Source organism: Lepidochelys kempii, chromosome 1, assembly GCF_965140265.1.
Source record: "Lepidochelys kempii isolate rLepKem1 chromosome 1, rLepKem1.hap2, whole genome shotgun sequence".
Taxonomy (NCBI): domain Eukaryota; kingdom Metazoa; phylum Chordata; order Testudines; family Cheloniidae; genus Lepidochelys; species Lepidochelys kempii.
Window position 1 is genome coordinate 140,635,244 of NC_133256.1, and position 17,364 is coordinate 140,652,607.

The window sequence follows — 17,364 nt, forward strand, 5'->3', positions numbered from 1 at the left end:
ATCAATCTAATTTTAGACCCAGACATTTTCAAGTTCTGCAGAACACATTTGAAATAGTCTAATATAAAACCTGATGTAATCTGCCCTTCAAATTCTAAATATGAGGGTTTTTAAAATTTGCCATTTCATTACTAAGATATTTTTTTAAATAGTCATTCTTTTGCTGGATGTACAAAACCACAAAGTTTTGTGTTTCCTCTGGCTTTCCCAGGGAGTTAAAAAACATTCCCAGAATTATGCTGACATCAGTGAAGCATCTGTAAAAAGCATTTTTGTTATGATAATAGCACTAATATTCAATATTAAATTCAACTATATTAGAGAGAATATAAGTTAAAAATAAGTTTGCCACATAGAAAAGAACAAAATGAGTAAGGAGGGATTCTCTTTATTATTTCCAAGCTTCAAGTCCAAAGCATTAGAGTAGTTTTGAAACACAAATGAGGGCTCAATTTGGAACTGTGGTTTAATCAGGACACTGGATAAGTATGCTGGAATTGTTGAGCCTGCTGCACAGAGTGGGGGTGGGGCAGGAAGAGTTCAGAGGGAGTGTTCTACTGGATCTATCCAGTGTGTAAACTAGAGAGGTTTTGGTAAAATGAAGTTGAACTTCAGGCAATCGCAGATAATTTGACTAATTTCAGCTCATGCTGATATTGGAACTGGCATTGGCCTCCATTCCAAATATAGCCTTTTTGCATATGATCTGGAATTCTCATAGGTGAGAATAATCAAATTGAAATACATAAGTCATTTCCTAGAGGAATCTAGAGAATGTACAGAATATACAGAAAGGTCAATAACCACTCTATGAATTCACAATTCACAGAGAAGGGACAACTAGAATCCAAATAGCATCTTGTGCTCTTTCTACATATGCAAATATACATGAACATCATCATGCTCCCTCTTTCCTGCACTTGTTCTTCCAGTTACATGGTAACACCTATAACTTTACATATACAAACTTATACAAATAACAATGAACATTTGCCAAACTCTTTGCAATTATGCTGTTTTTATTTTCCCAACTAGCTGGCTTCCTGAATCTAGGAATAATCATCCATGCTAGTTTAGAAAAGTTACTAAATGCTTTGGTCTTGCATAAAGAAGACCCCTCCCATGGTCCCAGCATAGTTGCTTGCCCCAAACTCAAACCTGTTCAACTGAGGATAGGAGGACATAAAATAAGCAAAAAATGGTGGAATCCTCATAATTCTGAGAAGAAAGTAGAAGCCCCACCAAAATTGAAAAGAACTTTGCACATCTACCAATAATAGTTTCTGTAAATAATGCATGGTAGGCACCCAATTTTTAGAACTGGTTGAAAATTTTCTGACAAAATTATTTTCAGTCAAAAAATGGCATTTAGTCTAATCAAAATGTTTTGTGGAAACGTATTGGTTTCAGCAAAAATTTCATCAGGAAGGTTTGTCAGGTCCAGTATGGAATTGACAGAGTGAGACCCTTGAATAGCCAATACCTGTTGATTAGAGCACTCACCTGGGATGTGACAGACCAAAGCTCAAGTCTTTGCTCTGATTCAGGCAGACCAGGGGCTTGAACTCAAATCTCCCATATCCCAGGTGAGTGCCCCAAACGCCAGATAATTGGCTGTTCATAGAGAGAGGGAGAGAGAGATTGTGTTTTTTCATGAAAATTTTCAAAAGGTCACATTTTTGTTTAACATTGGAGCAAAACCAAATTTTTAAACCTTGAAATTTTCATGAACTGGAACTGTTGTTTTCCAGCAATCCCTACCTTTTATTGGATGTAGGTTTTAGAGTACTTGGAAGAATCAGGCTTTAAACAGAAAGCTGGTCTCAGCCTTAGCAATGGCAGAGCTATTGCCCTGCTTATAATAACATCCACCATTTGGGGCTGGCAATAGTTCTACCATTCCACCAGTTTGGGGCTGGTGAGTTATCCAGTTATTAAAACCTTCATAAATGACCAGAAAAGTCAAGGGGCTCCCCTGCAGTCAACCAAAAACTATTCCACTGTTTTCAGGAACAGAGAGAGTAAAACAAAAACATTTCTACCCATTATATAAAATAGCTTGTAATGAAGGAAACAGGGCTGAAGTGTAAATGAGGTCTGGGTCTGCAAGACACCAACCTCATTTAGTATGGTTATTGGATGGTGTGCAGCCTATTAGACATGGAGGCCACACATTGAGCAATAAGTATAAAAATAAATATCAATCACTAATTTGGAATGAAATTCACTCCGAGCAGAGGGCCAACATGAGGCCTAATCCCCACTGTAGTCCTACTTAGGCCTGTTTTGTGGCCTTAAATGGTGCATATATCTTGTGCTGATCCTCTGCGCAGGGATGAATTTCACTCTCGCAGAGCACGAACCTGCCCACATACTGAATAAGGCAGGAGTCATGTGGGAAAAAGTAGTGTGCTGTTTTGCAGTGTGTATTCCCAAGCGTGTAGTGCTAAGTTTAGACAGGCAACCTTAACTTTGGCATCGCCAGTGTTCTGAGGGCTTCATTTTGCAACTCTCAAATTCTTCTAGTGTAGCTTTTTGCTATTGAAAGATGGAGAGGGGAACCAAATCATTCTTGATATATAAACTACATATGGGAGTACGGAAAGAATCGATGCTTATTTGTGTAAAAAAGAAAGCATTTAGTAACCCCACCTCAGTAAAAACTGAACGAGAAAAGGCGCTCCCTGGGGATCGCCATGTTTTTGAGTCAGACCCATGATTTCTTTCCTGCTTCTGTCTCCACAAAAAGGAAAAGGTAATATTTTTAAATGTATACAAGAAGAAATGATGAGTATACATTTCTTAATGTAACCACCACCCTCACTGCTTTGTGAGATCAGTGCTGTTTTTCCCAGTATTGTAAATTTTAGTAAGTTCCCTTTTGGTATTCTTATTTTGTTATTTTTAGTTCAATATTCAAGGAGACAGAAAATTCTAAAAAGACAGGTAATATTGGAAAGGATGGAACTTGCTATATGCAAGATAGTATGTTCCTTCATAATCCAGCAGTGGGTGTTCCACATTCCTTGCTCCATCTGGGCAAGGTCAATTCATTTACCATTTAATGCAGTAGCATCTTTCTATAAGGCATTATCCAGAGCTGTGACGCTCCTGTGACCCACTACTTCCTCATCATGTAAGCCTCATTCTCCAAACAACTCACTGATGCTGTGCAGCATGTGTTTCTCTGGAGTATGCTAATTCTCCTGGCAGGGTATTGAAAGGCAGTGTTAGCTGTGTCATTGAAGCCCTTCCTCATTCATTTACTCCTGTGTAAGTACCATCCAGCAGCCCTTGTCTCTGCAGGTGTCTGTTTGACCTAAACAAGCCTGAAGATTGCAATGGCTTTCCACTCTTAAAAATGAATGGTTATAAATCTGCCAGCATTCATCAAGAAGAGTTTAGATGTGTCAGAATAGCTTTTCAAACAAAATACTCAGACATGCTGACTGTTTCCCCCAGTGGAGGGGGAGTTACAGCAGCCCTAGAGCTGCAGAAGCAGCAGTGAATCCGCTCATGGTGTGCGTGTTTCTTTCCCCAAAGCCTGTATCCATTGCTAGGTCAGCTTGATTACTCAAGCCACAGGATTTGGCTCTTAATGCGTATACATAAATGCACTAGAAATATGGTTAAATTATTGGAACAGATGATGAACAGAATCTCCTGCTCAGAGTGCTATATCTGTTTGTATTGTGAATATGTAGATAGAGATAGAAATACATATACACACTGTTACACTGCTAACTGAGAGAAGACAGATGTAAGGTGCAATTAGTATTTCAGTGGTTTTCACTAGAAAGTGTGAGTTCAGAGACTTGCTTTTCTGCAGATTAAGTATTTACTCCAAGAATAGGAAATTCTGTAAACCTGCTATTACTCCGTATACTTCTTTGTTAATAAGAAAATTTACCAGAAGCAAGGTATTACTATTCAGATTAGAATCTGTTTAGAAATTAAAATACATAACACATTTGCATTTGAAAGGTGTGCTCCCAGAAGACTGCAGTAATGTATTATGCGTTTTGTTAAAAATCACATCAAAGTGAGGCTTCTCTCAAGATAGCTGCTCATTAATGACTGCTGGTGTGCCCTCATTTCTATGTGCAACTCTCACAGGGGAAAAGAGAGGCAATCTGCATTATGGCTTTCACCTTCTACATCCCTCCCTTCATTTAGAACTCTGTGTACTGAAGTCATTTTAAAATCTGATGTCTCAGTAAGCTCCCTTATTGAGTGTGACTCCCAGTCAATTCCCACAGGTGGAAATCTTCTGCTCACCTTCTGCTTTCTATTTTGTTGTCATTCTTGGAAAATTTGTGACATTCCCAACTGTTTAAGGGACCTGACTGAAAATTCCTTCTGTCTTATTCACTGGGTTCGTATACAATCCTGTGTCTTCATTCTCACGCAGCCACTTTTGATATGGACCTGACCTCCAACTCCTGCGAACTGGCCCAAATACATCACTACCACACGTTTCTTACATTTTTCCAGTAGTTGTAGGGATCTTCAAAGATTTCTAGCAAGCAGTTTTGGTTGTGTAATCACTTTAGAGGAATCATTTGCCCTTAGAACTGTTTTAATAATTGATGAATAAATATGATCAGATCAATTCACTGTCTCTCATCGGGGTATGTTAATTGTTATATGTGAACTACAACTGGTTTAATTGTCAAAATGTTTGCAAATCTCATGTTTATTCGAACAAAAAGTTCTTGTCCATTGTGTGTCGTTTGATCTCCTGTTTCTGAAAAGCTGACCTCTTGCAAGGCAACAGAAGCAATAACATGTGACTTAGGTGATCAGTCACACACCACGAATAGCAATAACCAAAGTGAACTGTTCACATAGAAAGAACTTATAGGTTGAAACGTCTTTGTTTAAATTATTTGGCAAATGCTATGAAAAAAAGAATACAGAGTCAGTTTGTGAATGATTTGCAAAAAGAAAATTAAGCAACCTATCTCCCACCAGCCCACTCCCTAGCTAGAATAACTCTCCGGGGCTAGAGGAAGAAAAGAAGTAAATTTCTGTTTGAAAAAGGGTGAAGTGATTCTTCCGACTTAGGACGGAAGAATCCCATGCACCACTACAGACTAGGGACCGAATGGCTCAGTGGCAGTTCTGCAGAAAAGGACCTGGGGGTTACAGTGGATGAGACTCTGGATATGAGTCAGCAGTGTGCCCTTGTTGCCAAGAAGGCCAATGGCATTTTGGGATGTATGTGTTGGGGCATTGCCAGCAGATCAAGGGACATGATCGTTCCCCTCTATTCAACATTGGTGAGGCCTCATCTGGAGTACTATGTCCAGTTTTGGGCCCCACACTACAAGAAGGATGTGGAAAAATTGGAAAGAGTCCAGCGGAGGGCAACAAAAATTATTAGGGGACTGGAACACATGACTTATGAGGAGAGGCTGAGGGAACTGGGATTGTTTAGTCTTCAGAAGAGAACACTGAGGGGGGATTTGATAGCTGCTTTCAACTACCTGAAAGGGGGTTCCAAAGAGAATGGATCTAGACTGTTCTCAGTGATAGCTGATGACAGAACAAGGAGTAATGGTCTCAAGTTGCAGTGGGGGAGGTTTAGGTTGGATAATAGGAAAAACTTTTTCACTAGGAGGGTGGTGAAACACTGGAATGCGTTACCTAGGAAGGTGGTGGAATCTCCTTCCTTAGATATTTTTAAGGTCAGGCTTGACAAAGCCCTGGCTGGGATGATTTAGTTGGGGATTGGTCCTGCTTTGAGCAGGGGGTTGGACTAGATGACCTCCTGAGGTCCCTTCCAACCCTGATATTCTATGATTCTATGATAACATCATACAGTGCCTGCCATAAAAAGCTGATATTTATGAACACTTCATAATGCAGTTAGCACAATATTTCTTATTAATATGGGGTTACACAGTGGCATCTATTGTGATTTTAAAGGCAATTACTGTAAAGTAGTAAAATAAATTATTTAGCCCCCAAGCATGCTTAATAATTTTAAAAATGAGTTTTCATTTTGATTGCCTTTAAACAGCCAATGAGTAAATAGTACTGCAGTATATTCACACTTCTGTAATAGTACACTGTGAAGAACTAATAATGGAACTGTGATAGTAGATCTAAAGCATGACAAAAAAGGAACTTACCATTTAATGATGGTATTACCACAATTCTTGTAAAAACATTACTGAATAGCCTCTTCACAGGAATCTCTTGCTAAAAGTTCTTTGAGGAATTTGTCACCTTCTAATCGAAAACGTAATTGAATTCTAGCTCCATAAAAATGTCTTCTGCCAGTGCCACCAACCAGAGAAGGCCATGGTGCACTCTGCCAGTCAAAAAGGGGGACACAGTCAACATGGAAGGCTCTCCTATAAAAGCATGTTGGATTTCCCAGCCATCTTACTTAGGGTACATAAAAGAACTGATTTTAGATATCCAGTAGTTAATGCAGCCTTGTTGTAATGTAAGTGAATCCTGCTGTATTTCGCAAAGTCCAAAGAGTCAACTTATTTCCGGTAAAATGTCAGGAGAATGAAGGAGAATTCTCCTTTGATACCCCAGTTGATGTCCTGAACCCAGTTATGTGAGATTTCAGAGATGATGGTGCAATACAGAAACAGCAGACTCCTCAGACTCTTATGGAAGTCTGAGGAGTTTCCATTTTCTGTCCCACTCACTCCCCACTCAAGCAACCTTCCCCCTCAAAAAAAACCACACAAGATCAGCCTGTTGTGTGCAAAAGTAAAGTGGATTCTGGTTTAATATACCTGATCAAAATGGATTGTTAGTCATGCAAGTTTTGAAATCTTTTTTTTACTACTTGCAGTTGCAGCAGGATAAGTGTTCCTTATTTTAGACAATAGATTATGTAAGAACTCCTATAGACTTCAATACTCAGATTATTGTTATATGAGCTGTTCTCCTCCCCCCACTCCTCCTCCGCTTTGGCATACAGAATAGCTTGCACAATTGCTAGTTGTGAAATAGTACTATCAAAGAATTTAAAGATAGAATGCAGCTCCATGTGAGCCCCATAGCATTTCAGTTTTATACCTGTTGGGAGACACTTTTTTTCTTTGAGAAGACTGGGGATGAACTAAATGGGCCTATCATTCTTTCCATCCAGGATTTGTGTTAATATCTCTCTTCCATTGTTGGAGTAGTAGCTCTTTTCTGTTAATTGAACCCTGGTGATCTACTGTACGCTGAAGTGTAAAAGCAGAACTTCCTGATCTTGTCTCCTCTTCCCATCCTAGGTGTTCTCTTTTGGGGAAAAAAATTCTCCCTGAAAAGGGATGGGTGAACCTCACCAATTAAATTACATTTTGGCTATATTAGTAAAGCTAGATTATATTCACAAACCTTTTTATTCTGTGTAGTTTAAATCCAGGGGCCCTTTCCCAGAGTGATTAAATTTAAAAAGCAAAACTTGTTTGTATATGTATATATGTGTGTATATGTATGTGTGTATAAAAATACATACAGCATATAGTAAAATAGACATATCTATTTATGCCAGCCTGGCTTTTGAAGCAGCTGTTTTAACCCTATTCATATAATTTTACTATATGCCTTCTACCCTCTAAGAGCACAGACCCAATAAGTTTCAGGAGTGTGATGATGTTTGAACCCCACACTAACATCAATTGTTCAAAAGTTAGGTAAAATGAAATGGCCTGTCCCTATTTCTGATCTTCCACTCATAACTTCACAATACTGGGTCTCCAGTTGGGAGAGTGAAATGAGCCAGATTTCATGTCACCACTTCTGCTCTTTCATAATTAGCTGTTGGTAGGACATGTTTGTGTATGCCCTGTACATTCAAGCGGGTTGAGGTGGATCCCTCTCTCCTCCACCCTCACTCCCATGACCTCTCCCAGTGCTTGCCAAATGGGCTAATCCAGGTTAAAACAGACTACACTGAGGAAGTAGATATACATTAGATTATTTGATCTTCTTTTAATTGGTCTTCATTCCGTTTTTTTAAAGTGTCTATGCAAATTGAAAATGCAAAACTGCACACTCCTACATAGCTTGTGTGCACCAGAAACTGAAATTTCTGAAGGATCATAGTATAAAACCAAAACAGTGCCATGTCCTTGTGCTCACACATGCATGCAGACAAGAAAAGCACTGTAGTGCTAAAACCTTATGAAAATCTTGCCATATTTGCTATTTTCTCTTGTATCAAGATTGCATGATATTTCTAATATACTAATATGATATGGAAATAATGGCACGTCACAGTTCTTTCATCATATTGTATCACTGCTTTATCATATTAGGCTAATACACTGCGAGAGTTGATAGAACCTCTCCATGCCAAATCGGATCCACTTCTCTTGGCACTGAACTGATTGGACTCAGATTGATATACTAATGATTAGAGAATTTAGATCGGAGAGAATTGGCACGACGGAGACTCAACTTCAGCCTCTTGCAAGCAACCTAATGGCCTCCATTCAGAAAGTTTAATTCTTCTTGAATAACTTTGATGTTTATAAAAGAACAGACATTTTAAAGCATAGACAACCAAATGTCTGGATATGGGGACTCCAGGAAAGTGTTAAAGGGGCAGACCTATTACCAGTCTTTTGAAGAATGCATCCTTTCCACAATGGGACTAGGCACAAAATCATATCCTGTCTACGTGGAGCGCAGTTGCAGAAAATACTGCCCCCTGCATAGGAGAACAGAAGGGGAAGAGGGTCATGGCAGGGGAAGGGCTCTGATGACACACAATTGTGTTCTGCAGACTTCAAGGAATTAAAGAGGGATCAGCTATGGTAACTATAAAATCCTGTTGTTTTTATTGACTTCAGTGACTTCATTCAGGCAAAGCAGAGAAAGCTAATATAATTTAAGTGTACTTCACTTAAGTGAAGGAGTTAACTTGCTGTATCATACTAAATTAAGTGTATTCTTCCAAGTCAAGGTGTGTACAGACTATTTGGAGACTTCATATATGTTTAATGATTTATACTGAATTATCAGAGGGCACACTGATTTGGATGACGGTGATGGAGAAGATACCTCATGCTGGGATTTATTAGACTCCACAGATACAATCTACAAATCCCCTTTATCTTCTAGGACTTACATGTGAGTGATGCTGCCTCACAGAACAGGCATCAAGTATTCTCTGTATAGAACTCGCACTCCATGGGGTTGTTTTGGGGCCAGTATTTGTCTGGATGTCACTCAAAGTAGATTCCAATATTGTTATTTATCATTATGTTCTGGCTCCCCTGTGAGTTAATGTTTGCCTCTATCTCTGTGATTAGAATGTGGATTTTCCTTTATATATTTGGCTACGGGTGTATTGTAATAATGTCAATGCTAATTACTTGATATTTCATATTATCTTATGGAGAGATACTTTTAAAAATGTATTTTGAAATGTTTTCTTTCTGTTGGCTCAATGTATGGTATTGCGTTCTGTTAATACCAATAAAATTATATATATATATAGTTATATATATATAGTTATATATAAATATTTCCCTTTTATAAATAAGTAGACTATGCTTTTTTCCTCACAAGTAAGAATTGTGCAGTGGATAAAATTGCATCTCTCTGCTTTACAGCAGTAACAAAGCTATAATAGTTTTAATATTAATTTTATAAAATAAAAATCCAGTATACTATGACATATATGCTAGTTGGATATTCATCAGTATGCATATTGTGTTTCAATTTAACATTAATGGGCCTCTCACAAGTCAATCTATATATTTAACACCATGATTTTGACATTTTTAATTGTTACCAATCAAGAAATTGAACATGCCTATTATAGCAAAGTATGCCCAGTGTTACTTGTTGTTTACAAAATTGATAACAGTTTTTTGCCTGTTGACCAAACAGATAAACCCACCATGTTTTTATTACTCGTGTATCCTTAGGAATTGATTTTTAAATATAATTTACTGCTCTTTCCAACACTTGACAAAGGCAGAATTCATCTCTTTATATAATGTTGCCTTTGAAATACTTGCCTCTGCCAGTGTCGATAAATCAGTGCTAAGTGCATAAAGATTCTGCAACCTGAAAGATTTATTGTTAAAACCTTGATGGAATGCCCTGCAACCTGAACCAGTCCTTTGCATCCTGTCATTAAACTCCAGAATCAGTTAGAAATTAAATGTTTTGGAAATGAATTAGAGTACCAGAAGCCAAGATAAGAATCTAAAATGCCCTTTGGCTGCCATTTTGGGTTCCACTGATGGCTCATTTACTCTTTTTTGCCAAAGGCCAGAAGGAGCTAATATATCTGCCGCACTGTGCATTATAACTCAAGCTTCATTTTTTCCTATCACAGACTGTATTGAATGAGCATTACCATTTTTGAGAGGGATTCCGAAGGGCTGCAATTAGCAGCCCATGACATTAATTGCATACACATTTGTCAAATATTTTTTCTGTATGCCTTAAAATAAAGTTTGGAAAATGGCAGTTAACGTTTCTTTAATGAAGACAGTTGATTTATTCATGAGGTTAGGTTTTTTAAAGGTATTATTTTCTGCTTAATAAAAAAAATCTATATTACTCATTGGCAAATTATCCAGATTTGCCTCTGCATACCCTTTGCCCATAAACTCTGTTACTCCCTTTTCCTGTGGGAATGCACACATGTATTCTTCCTAATGGATATGGGACAGATGTCTCTTCCATCATGATTATGGTACCAATTGTGGGAGAAAGTTTTTTTAATAAAGTGCACACGTTCCATGTTCAAAAGTTTATTCAGCATCTGGACATTTAATTGCATAAGAAATCTGTGGTAAAGAGTATATTGCTGTTAAATTTTTGTTGTCGTTATTTTAGGTTTTGTTACCAAAGGTGCTATATAGGGGCCCAGTCCTAGGTGGTGCTTAGAGGAGAACAGACTACAGTGGTGTTGAGGGCATTCAGCACCTGACAAGCTTTACATCTTGCAATGTCATGTCTTAAATAAATAAAATATAAATTAAGCTACAGATTCATTAGTCTGAGGTCTAATTAATGCATTTATCAAGAAATCTGCAAGAACATTGGCATATATGACATGTTCTAAATAAAACCTATGAGTAAAACTTTCAAAAGCGCTTAAGTCCAATTTTCAGAAGTGCCTAAGACACTTTTGAAAATGGAATTGAGGCTCCTAAGTGACTTAGACACTTATGAAAATTGGACTTAAACGCTTTTGGAAATTTCACCCTGTGTGTTGTAATATCCAGCAAAGTAAAGCATACCAATATGACATTTACTATCCTGTGGAGTAGTGTTCCTGTTCTCTGTGAACAGGTGATGTACTAGGAATATGTACTCTATTCAAACTTAGTTAGCTACCAACCCTATAAACCTTGACTGATATTGCTGTTGTACAAGAGTGAGTTTTGCTCGAATTGGACTGATGAGTAATGTAGCTATGTCCAACTGTCCCTACCATTTGTCATTTAACCTTTTGCAACATCGTGTGCCCTTACAGTTTAGGTTTATGAAAATAATGTTTTGCTGAAGAAATACTTGCTTCCAAATGGTTGCTGCTGGACTAATCCATGGGGAAATCATTATCCATTTAAAAGTCACAGTGCTCCCATCTATACAGTGACACAAACTGTCTCTCCAGTTGCACTGTCCCCTGAATACTTCAACTGTCTTTCCAGGTGGCATGGTTTTACTTTGTCCCTGAACTGAGGAGAATGAGAGGAAGCTTGCAGGGAGAATGGTAATGGTGAATGCAATGATTATTTCACTTTAACGGTTTGCATCAAAATTAAACACTAATTTCCACATGTAGCATAGAAAAGAAATAGGAAATTGACAAGAGAGACTCTTTCATTATGTAAAATTTTCCCAGTGAGGCACTAAAAAATAAAAAGCAGCAAATAAAAATTAAATTGACATTTACATATGGAAGATAATGTAAATAAAGCACTTAAAACAAATATTAAAGGTTAGATTTATAAATATTTGTCATTGCCAATAAATTCTGCTTCTAATCATCAGTTTCCTGTTACTGTTAGGAATTATTTTATTTTTATTTGAATTTTATTTTTTCTATGCACTTTTGCACTCACTAGTACAGTCATACTTAAGTGAAGTTCTGGAACTTCCTTCTAATGGGAGCAGTGGGGGCAAAACACTTAACTGGCTTCAAGACTGAGCTTGATAACTTTATGGAGGGGATGGTATGATGAGACTGCCTGCAGTGGCTGTCTGTGACTGCTAATAGCAAATTTCACCAGTGGCCAGTGATGAGACACTAGATGGGGAGGGCTCTGAGTTATTACAGAGAATTCTTTTCCAGGAGTCTGGCTGGAGGGTCTTTCCAACATGCTCAGGGTCTAACTGATCGCCGGGTCAGATTGGCAGAAACCCTGTGGGGTGTTTGCTTTCCTCTGCAGCGTGGGACATGAGTCACTTGTTGGTTTAAACTGGAGCAAATGGTGGATTCTCTGGAATTTGAAGTCTTTAAATCATGATTTGAGGACTTCACTAACTCAGCCAGAGGCTATGGATCTATTACGGGGTGGTGTGGGTTTGGTTCCATGGCTTGCAATGTGCAGGAGGTCAGATTAGGTGATCATAAAGGTCACTTCTGGCATTAATGCCTGAGCTGATGGATCATGAGCACTGGAGGTTAAATAGCCTGAGAATGTACGCCCTTCAGAGCAGGGATCATATTGGTATGTGCTTGTACTGTGCCTATCACAATGGGGCTGAGGCCTGTAAGGTGCAACTTCAATATGCTTAATATACCTCAGACCCTACACAGACTAGGAGTCTGGTTCTCCCCTTATTTACATCAGTTTTATAGCTCCTTTTATTTCAAGGAACCAATTTCACCAACAAAAGAGGAGAATCGGGCCCTAGGTCTCAGATGATGAGTGTAAATCATTGTACAGGAGTGTACACAGCTCTGCTGTGCAGACTTCCTCGACAATTTCCTCTGTGTCTTGAAGGTTACATAACAGGCATAAATAGGACATGGATAAAAATCTCCCAGATACACTTCCTCTGTACAGGAGGCAGTGGTGTAGCCTGTTACCTTAATACTCCTGTCCTCTGATTCTCTAGCTGCTAACACTTACTCTGGAAATGTGTATGTCAGCTCATTTTTAAGGGCATCCCTCCCCTAATTCAGGGAGAGTTCTAGGAAACTCTTTTCTATCCCCCACCCCCTTCAGCGTACACAGGCCTCTCTGAAGCACTCCATCACCTCTGTGTTGCTGACTGACTTAGTGGGAGCTCTAATGTTAAAACATTGTATAATACACAGGTTAAGAAAAAAGTGTCGGTACATCTGGGTACAGTGCTTATATTGTCCAAAAATACAAGTTTTGTTTTAAAAGTCATAAGATACATAGAGTACGTAATCAGCAATGACCCAAACTTAGGTGAATATATTTAACAATGCAGTTTAGATATTAGCATCCTACTACTTTGAAAGAAGAACAAAAACGAAGGGGATTGCAAGAAACAGAGAGGGCAGGAGAGGTAGAAGGCAAAAAGGGAGGGAAGATGCAAAGGAAAGTGATCCGCAGAATTTCAAAAGAATCCCAGAGATTAACACAGCTTGCATTTACCTTTGAAAAAGGGTTCATTTTAAGAAACAAATAACATTCAGACCTTTATTTTACTGTAAGTACAGAGAAGGAGGTGATAAGTGATATAGGTTTCCTTTTGCACTTTAATAGAGGAATCTGTCCTAAATCATGCTGACCAGCTGATTAGCCTTTGGTTTCCATGCAGACCAGAATTGCATCACATTTTATCTCCTGCCTACTCTGTGCTGTACTTAAACACTGTGCCAATTGTTCTTTTCTCAGTAATCACCCGTGGGAACTACACTGCTCTCCTACTATGAGCTGATTTTCCATCTAACTATGGCTTCCTTTATAAACGTGCCTCAGAGAGGTGACTTCATGTGCAGATGAAAAATTTTACCTTCTGCTGGTTTGAGTGGTTCTCTTCTTTTGGTTTAGGGTATGACTACACTGCATAAAAACACCTGCGGCTGACTTAGTTTTCCAGTGCTATGAAATTGTAGTGTAGACATTCAGGATCAGGCTGGAACCTAAGCTCTGGGCCCTCCCCCTTGGCTTCTGCCCAAGCCTGAACATCTACACTGCAATTTGATAGCCCCACAGCCTGAGCCCTGTGAGCCTGAGTCAGCTGACATGGGCCAGCCACAGGTGTTTTATTGCAGTATAGACATGCCCTTAGGCTAAATCAAGAGAGAGAGAGAAAGAGAAAATATTCAGTTTTGTCAATCAGTCTTCTATCTAAATAGATGTAGAAACTATTTAAATTCTCATTTCTTTGAATTATAAACTTTGATTTTTCCCCCTTTGTGTAATGTAGACTTATCTTAGGATCCCTGTCACATGAACATTAACCCTTAGAGCACTGAAGAATTTATGGTACTCTGGTATTTTGCACTGAGAATCTGAAGAATAGGTTACTTCTCTTCAGTGGCTCTTCCCATCCATCCAACCCAGCCAAAGCCCACCTTCTCTCTCCTTAGGCCTTCTTGCTCTCCCTTCTCTAAACATAATGAATCCCTCCCATTTCCCTACCTTTTTCCCTCAGCCCTTCTTTTGTTGAGCACCAGAAGATCTCCCAAGCAGAATGCCACCTCACCCTGCTCACCTGCCTCCATGTTCTTTTTCCGCTTGCCTTATTCATACTGGTCCTGCCCTACTCCAAGCCTGACATTCTGACGCTTCTGCTGGCTGACCGACTGAGTAAGGGTTTGGGAATTTTGAATAAGGGGACCAGGTCATGTTTTAGGCCTTATCTTCATTAGAAGTTCACGTTTGCTTACTATGTATTAGCTAAATCCAGGCACCTAGTGTTTATCTCAACCTGCTAACACATGTGACAGCTAGAAAGTGCTTTGTCTGCACTAGGATTTTACTTCATGTTAATTACCATGTATTAGCTAACACGTGGTCAGCAAACACCTTTTAGTGTGGATGTGCCCTCAGTGTCAAGAAGGCAAACAAGGAAGGAGGGCAGATTTTTGCATGGGGAAGGAGGGAGGGTCAGGACTTCCTTTACCTAATACTCCCAACCTGTCCACTTACCTGTGGCCAGAAACCAACCCTTGTCCCTGGCATGGCACTCACTAGCAGCCACTAAAAGGTCTTAAAACTTTTCATGAAGTTAGTTTCCGGGTGCTAAAGATGAACTGCCAAGGCTTTGCTGTAAAGTTCAAAGCAAATCATGTGAGATTTCCAGGGGGGAAGGTAGCTGTTTAATAATGTAATTAATGCCTTTTTTTAATAAAATTACCTCCCCATGATCCTGGGAAAGCTCAGCTGAGCTGGTTTCTCAGCCAGAGTGTGTGACCTCATTAAAAGGAATGAAAATAGGAGTTTAGATTTCAGTAAAGCACAGGGATTTCAGTTTGATCATTTTCACCTTGCTCACTCTCTGACATAGAAACCAGTAAGTCTATAGCTCAACTTTCTCAGGGTTTTCAGAAGGTGGTAATTTTGTTCAAATGCATCTTTAATTAACTACAGGTGAGTAGTGGCTAAGCGAGTGAGGCGCTGAATAGCTGGATGAAGCATGTAACCAAGTAGTAAAGTTAGCAAAGCAAAACATTTAATTATTTGAAGAAGAAAACAACATAGTGAGCCTGGAGGATAGAAGACAGGTGGAGGATAATTGAGAAAAGGGTTGCAGCCACAAAAAGGAAATGGGAAGAGGCAACTGCCTTGATAACCTCACCAAACTGCAGAAGCTCTCTTTCCCCAAAATACTGAAGATATGCTCAGATGGCTGGCAACCTAAAAAGAAAGAGGAACTTAAAGATGAGGAGAGGAATCTTAGTGACAGTGGGAAGAACAGCAGAAATATGATGAGCAGGTCTTAAAAGCCTGCAAGCCTCAAAAGGAGGACTGTAGGTCCTTGAAACACCTGCACACTCGGTCTGGTGGGTGACAAAGTTGAGGGCTGATGGTGTTGTGTTACCTTTTCACAGATGATGTGTGTGCTAATAGCATTGGATGTAATCTGTAGTTCTTCTGGTACCTTTCTTAACTGCAAATGCTTCACAGGTCTGTAGTGGCATGAACCCTTTAGTGGAAGAGGACTAATGGAAGGTGTAAGAAGACACCTCTGCTGATATAATAACAATAATATGGAAAGCTTCTGAAGAAGATAACAAACCTTTAGAGACTAAGATTAGAAGAGTGATGAGAAATCTATGCTCAGGGCTCTGTGTTTTCTGTGACTCTGTCTATAACATCTATCCCCTGCCACAGAATCAGGCTCTAACCCATAGGATTGAATATGAAACCTTCTGAATTCACTGATTCAGTGTTGTCTTCCTGAGCCTGCAAACAGACAGTAATTCTTCTCAGTGGTCAGGACTGCTCCTGTTCAACTCAATGAAGAGTTATGTCTGAAACCTAATACCACTATGTACATATCAGCAATGGTAACTAGTTCACTCTGACCATTTTAATAGCAATATCCAGCTAATGTTTTACCTATTGATCTTGGATATACTGGGGGAAATAATGTAAAGAGGAATATGGTTATTGACAAGGATTTCTGGGTCAGGAAACTAGTTAACTCTCACCAACTCACAAAACTCAGATAACTCACAAATGGGATTGAACTGCCAAAATCCCAAAGTGCATCTGCATGTCTTTAACTCAAATCATTTCTCATCCCTTAATGTTGTACCAAAAGCCGCAACTTTCTCCTCATTAGCTGCAAAAAACCTCCATCTTCCCTTCCTGATAAAATGTTTATGGCATCTTTGTAAATTCAGAGGCAGTGTAAAATACATGTCAGAAACCTTCCAAAATTGAAAGATGAATATCAAAATAATGCAATGGCTTCTGTGCTGCGTGTATTATTCAGTTTCACATTTAATTAAATAAAAAATGTCTGATGTTGAATATACTTGAATCTCCAGCAGAAATTTAATTGTCACAGACTGGTGCCACTGTGGTATAGCAATTGGAGACCTCGCTATAGAATTTAGGGCTAGTGTGCCGCAAAGTACATGTGGGGGCTGTTCTATACCCAAGTGAAAACGCTGCTCAAGAAATGGATGCGGCCAGGAATAACAATCAGTGTTCCAGATTAGGGACTCTTACCTGCAACAATGTATGGAAATCCTAAAACCATTTTTTTCATAGGAGCCAGGTGGCTAAAGAAACACAGTCTGGGACTCAGGAGCCAACTCAGAATAATGAATAACAACCTAATGTTTGTGATGCCATTCTAAAATTAGTCTGTGAATCCCGCTAGGCCTACAGCCCTCCTCCAGAATCTGTTCTGTATCTGAATCAGGTATCCCTTGAGGCCTGATTCTTCCTTAAAAAGACTGTAATGCAGGTGCAACGTATCAGACAGCTACAG

At 39.1% G+C, this 17,364-nt stretch overlaps 1 protein-coding gene across 11 annotated transcripts in view; it reads left to right on the plus strand.

Moving 5' to 3' along the window:
• Window positions 1–17,364, plus strand: part of CNKSR2 (connector enhancer of kinase suppressor of Ras 2) — a 369,205-nt gene that overhangs the window by 340,888 nt on the left and 10,953 nt on the right. The window contains exon 21 of one of the 11 annotated variants that reach the window (XR_012160437.1): window positions 8,280–8,780. The exons of 9 other annotated variants lie outside the window; for them this stretch is intronic. Coding sequence is in view for 1 of the 2 variants with exons in the window: in XM_073357254.1 (XP_073213355.1) it covers window positions 8,280–8,284 (5 nt within the window). In the remaining variant the exon portion in view is untranslated. Of the gene's footprint in view, window positions 1–8,279; window positions 9,411–17,364 lie in introns of those variants that run through there. One more of the 11 variants, XM_073357254.1, reaches the window with a different exon arrangement.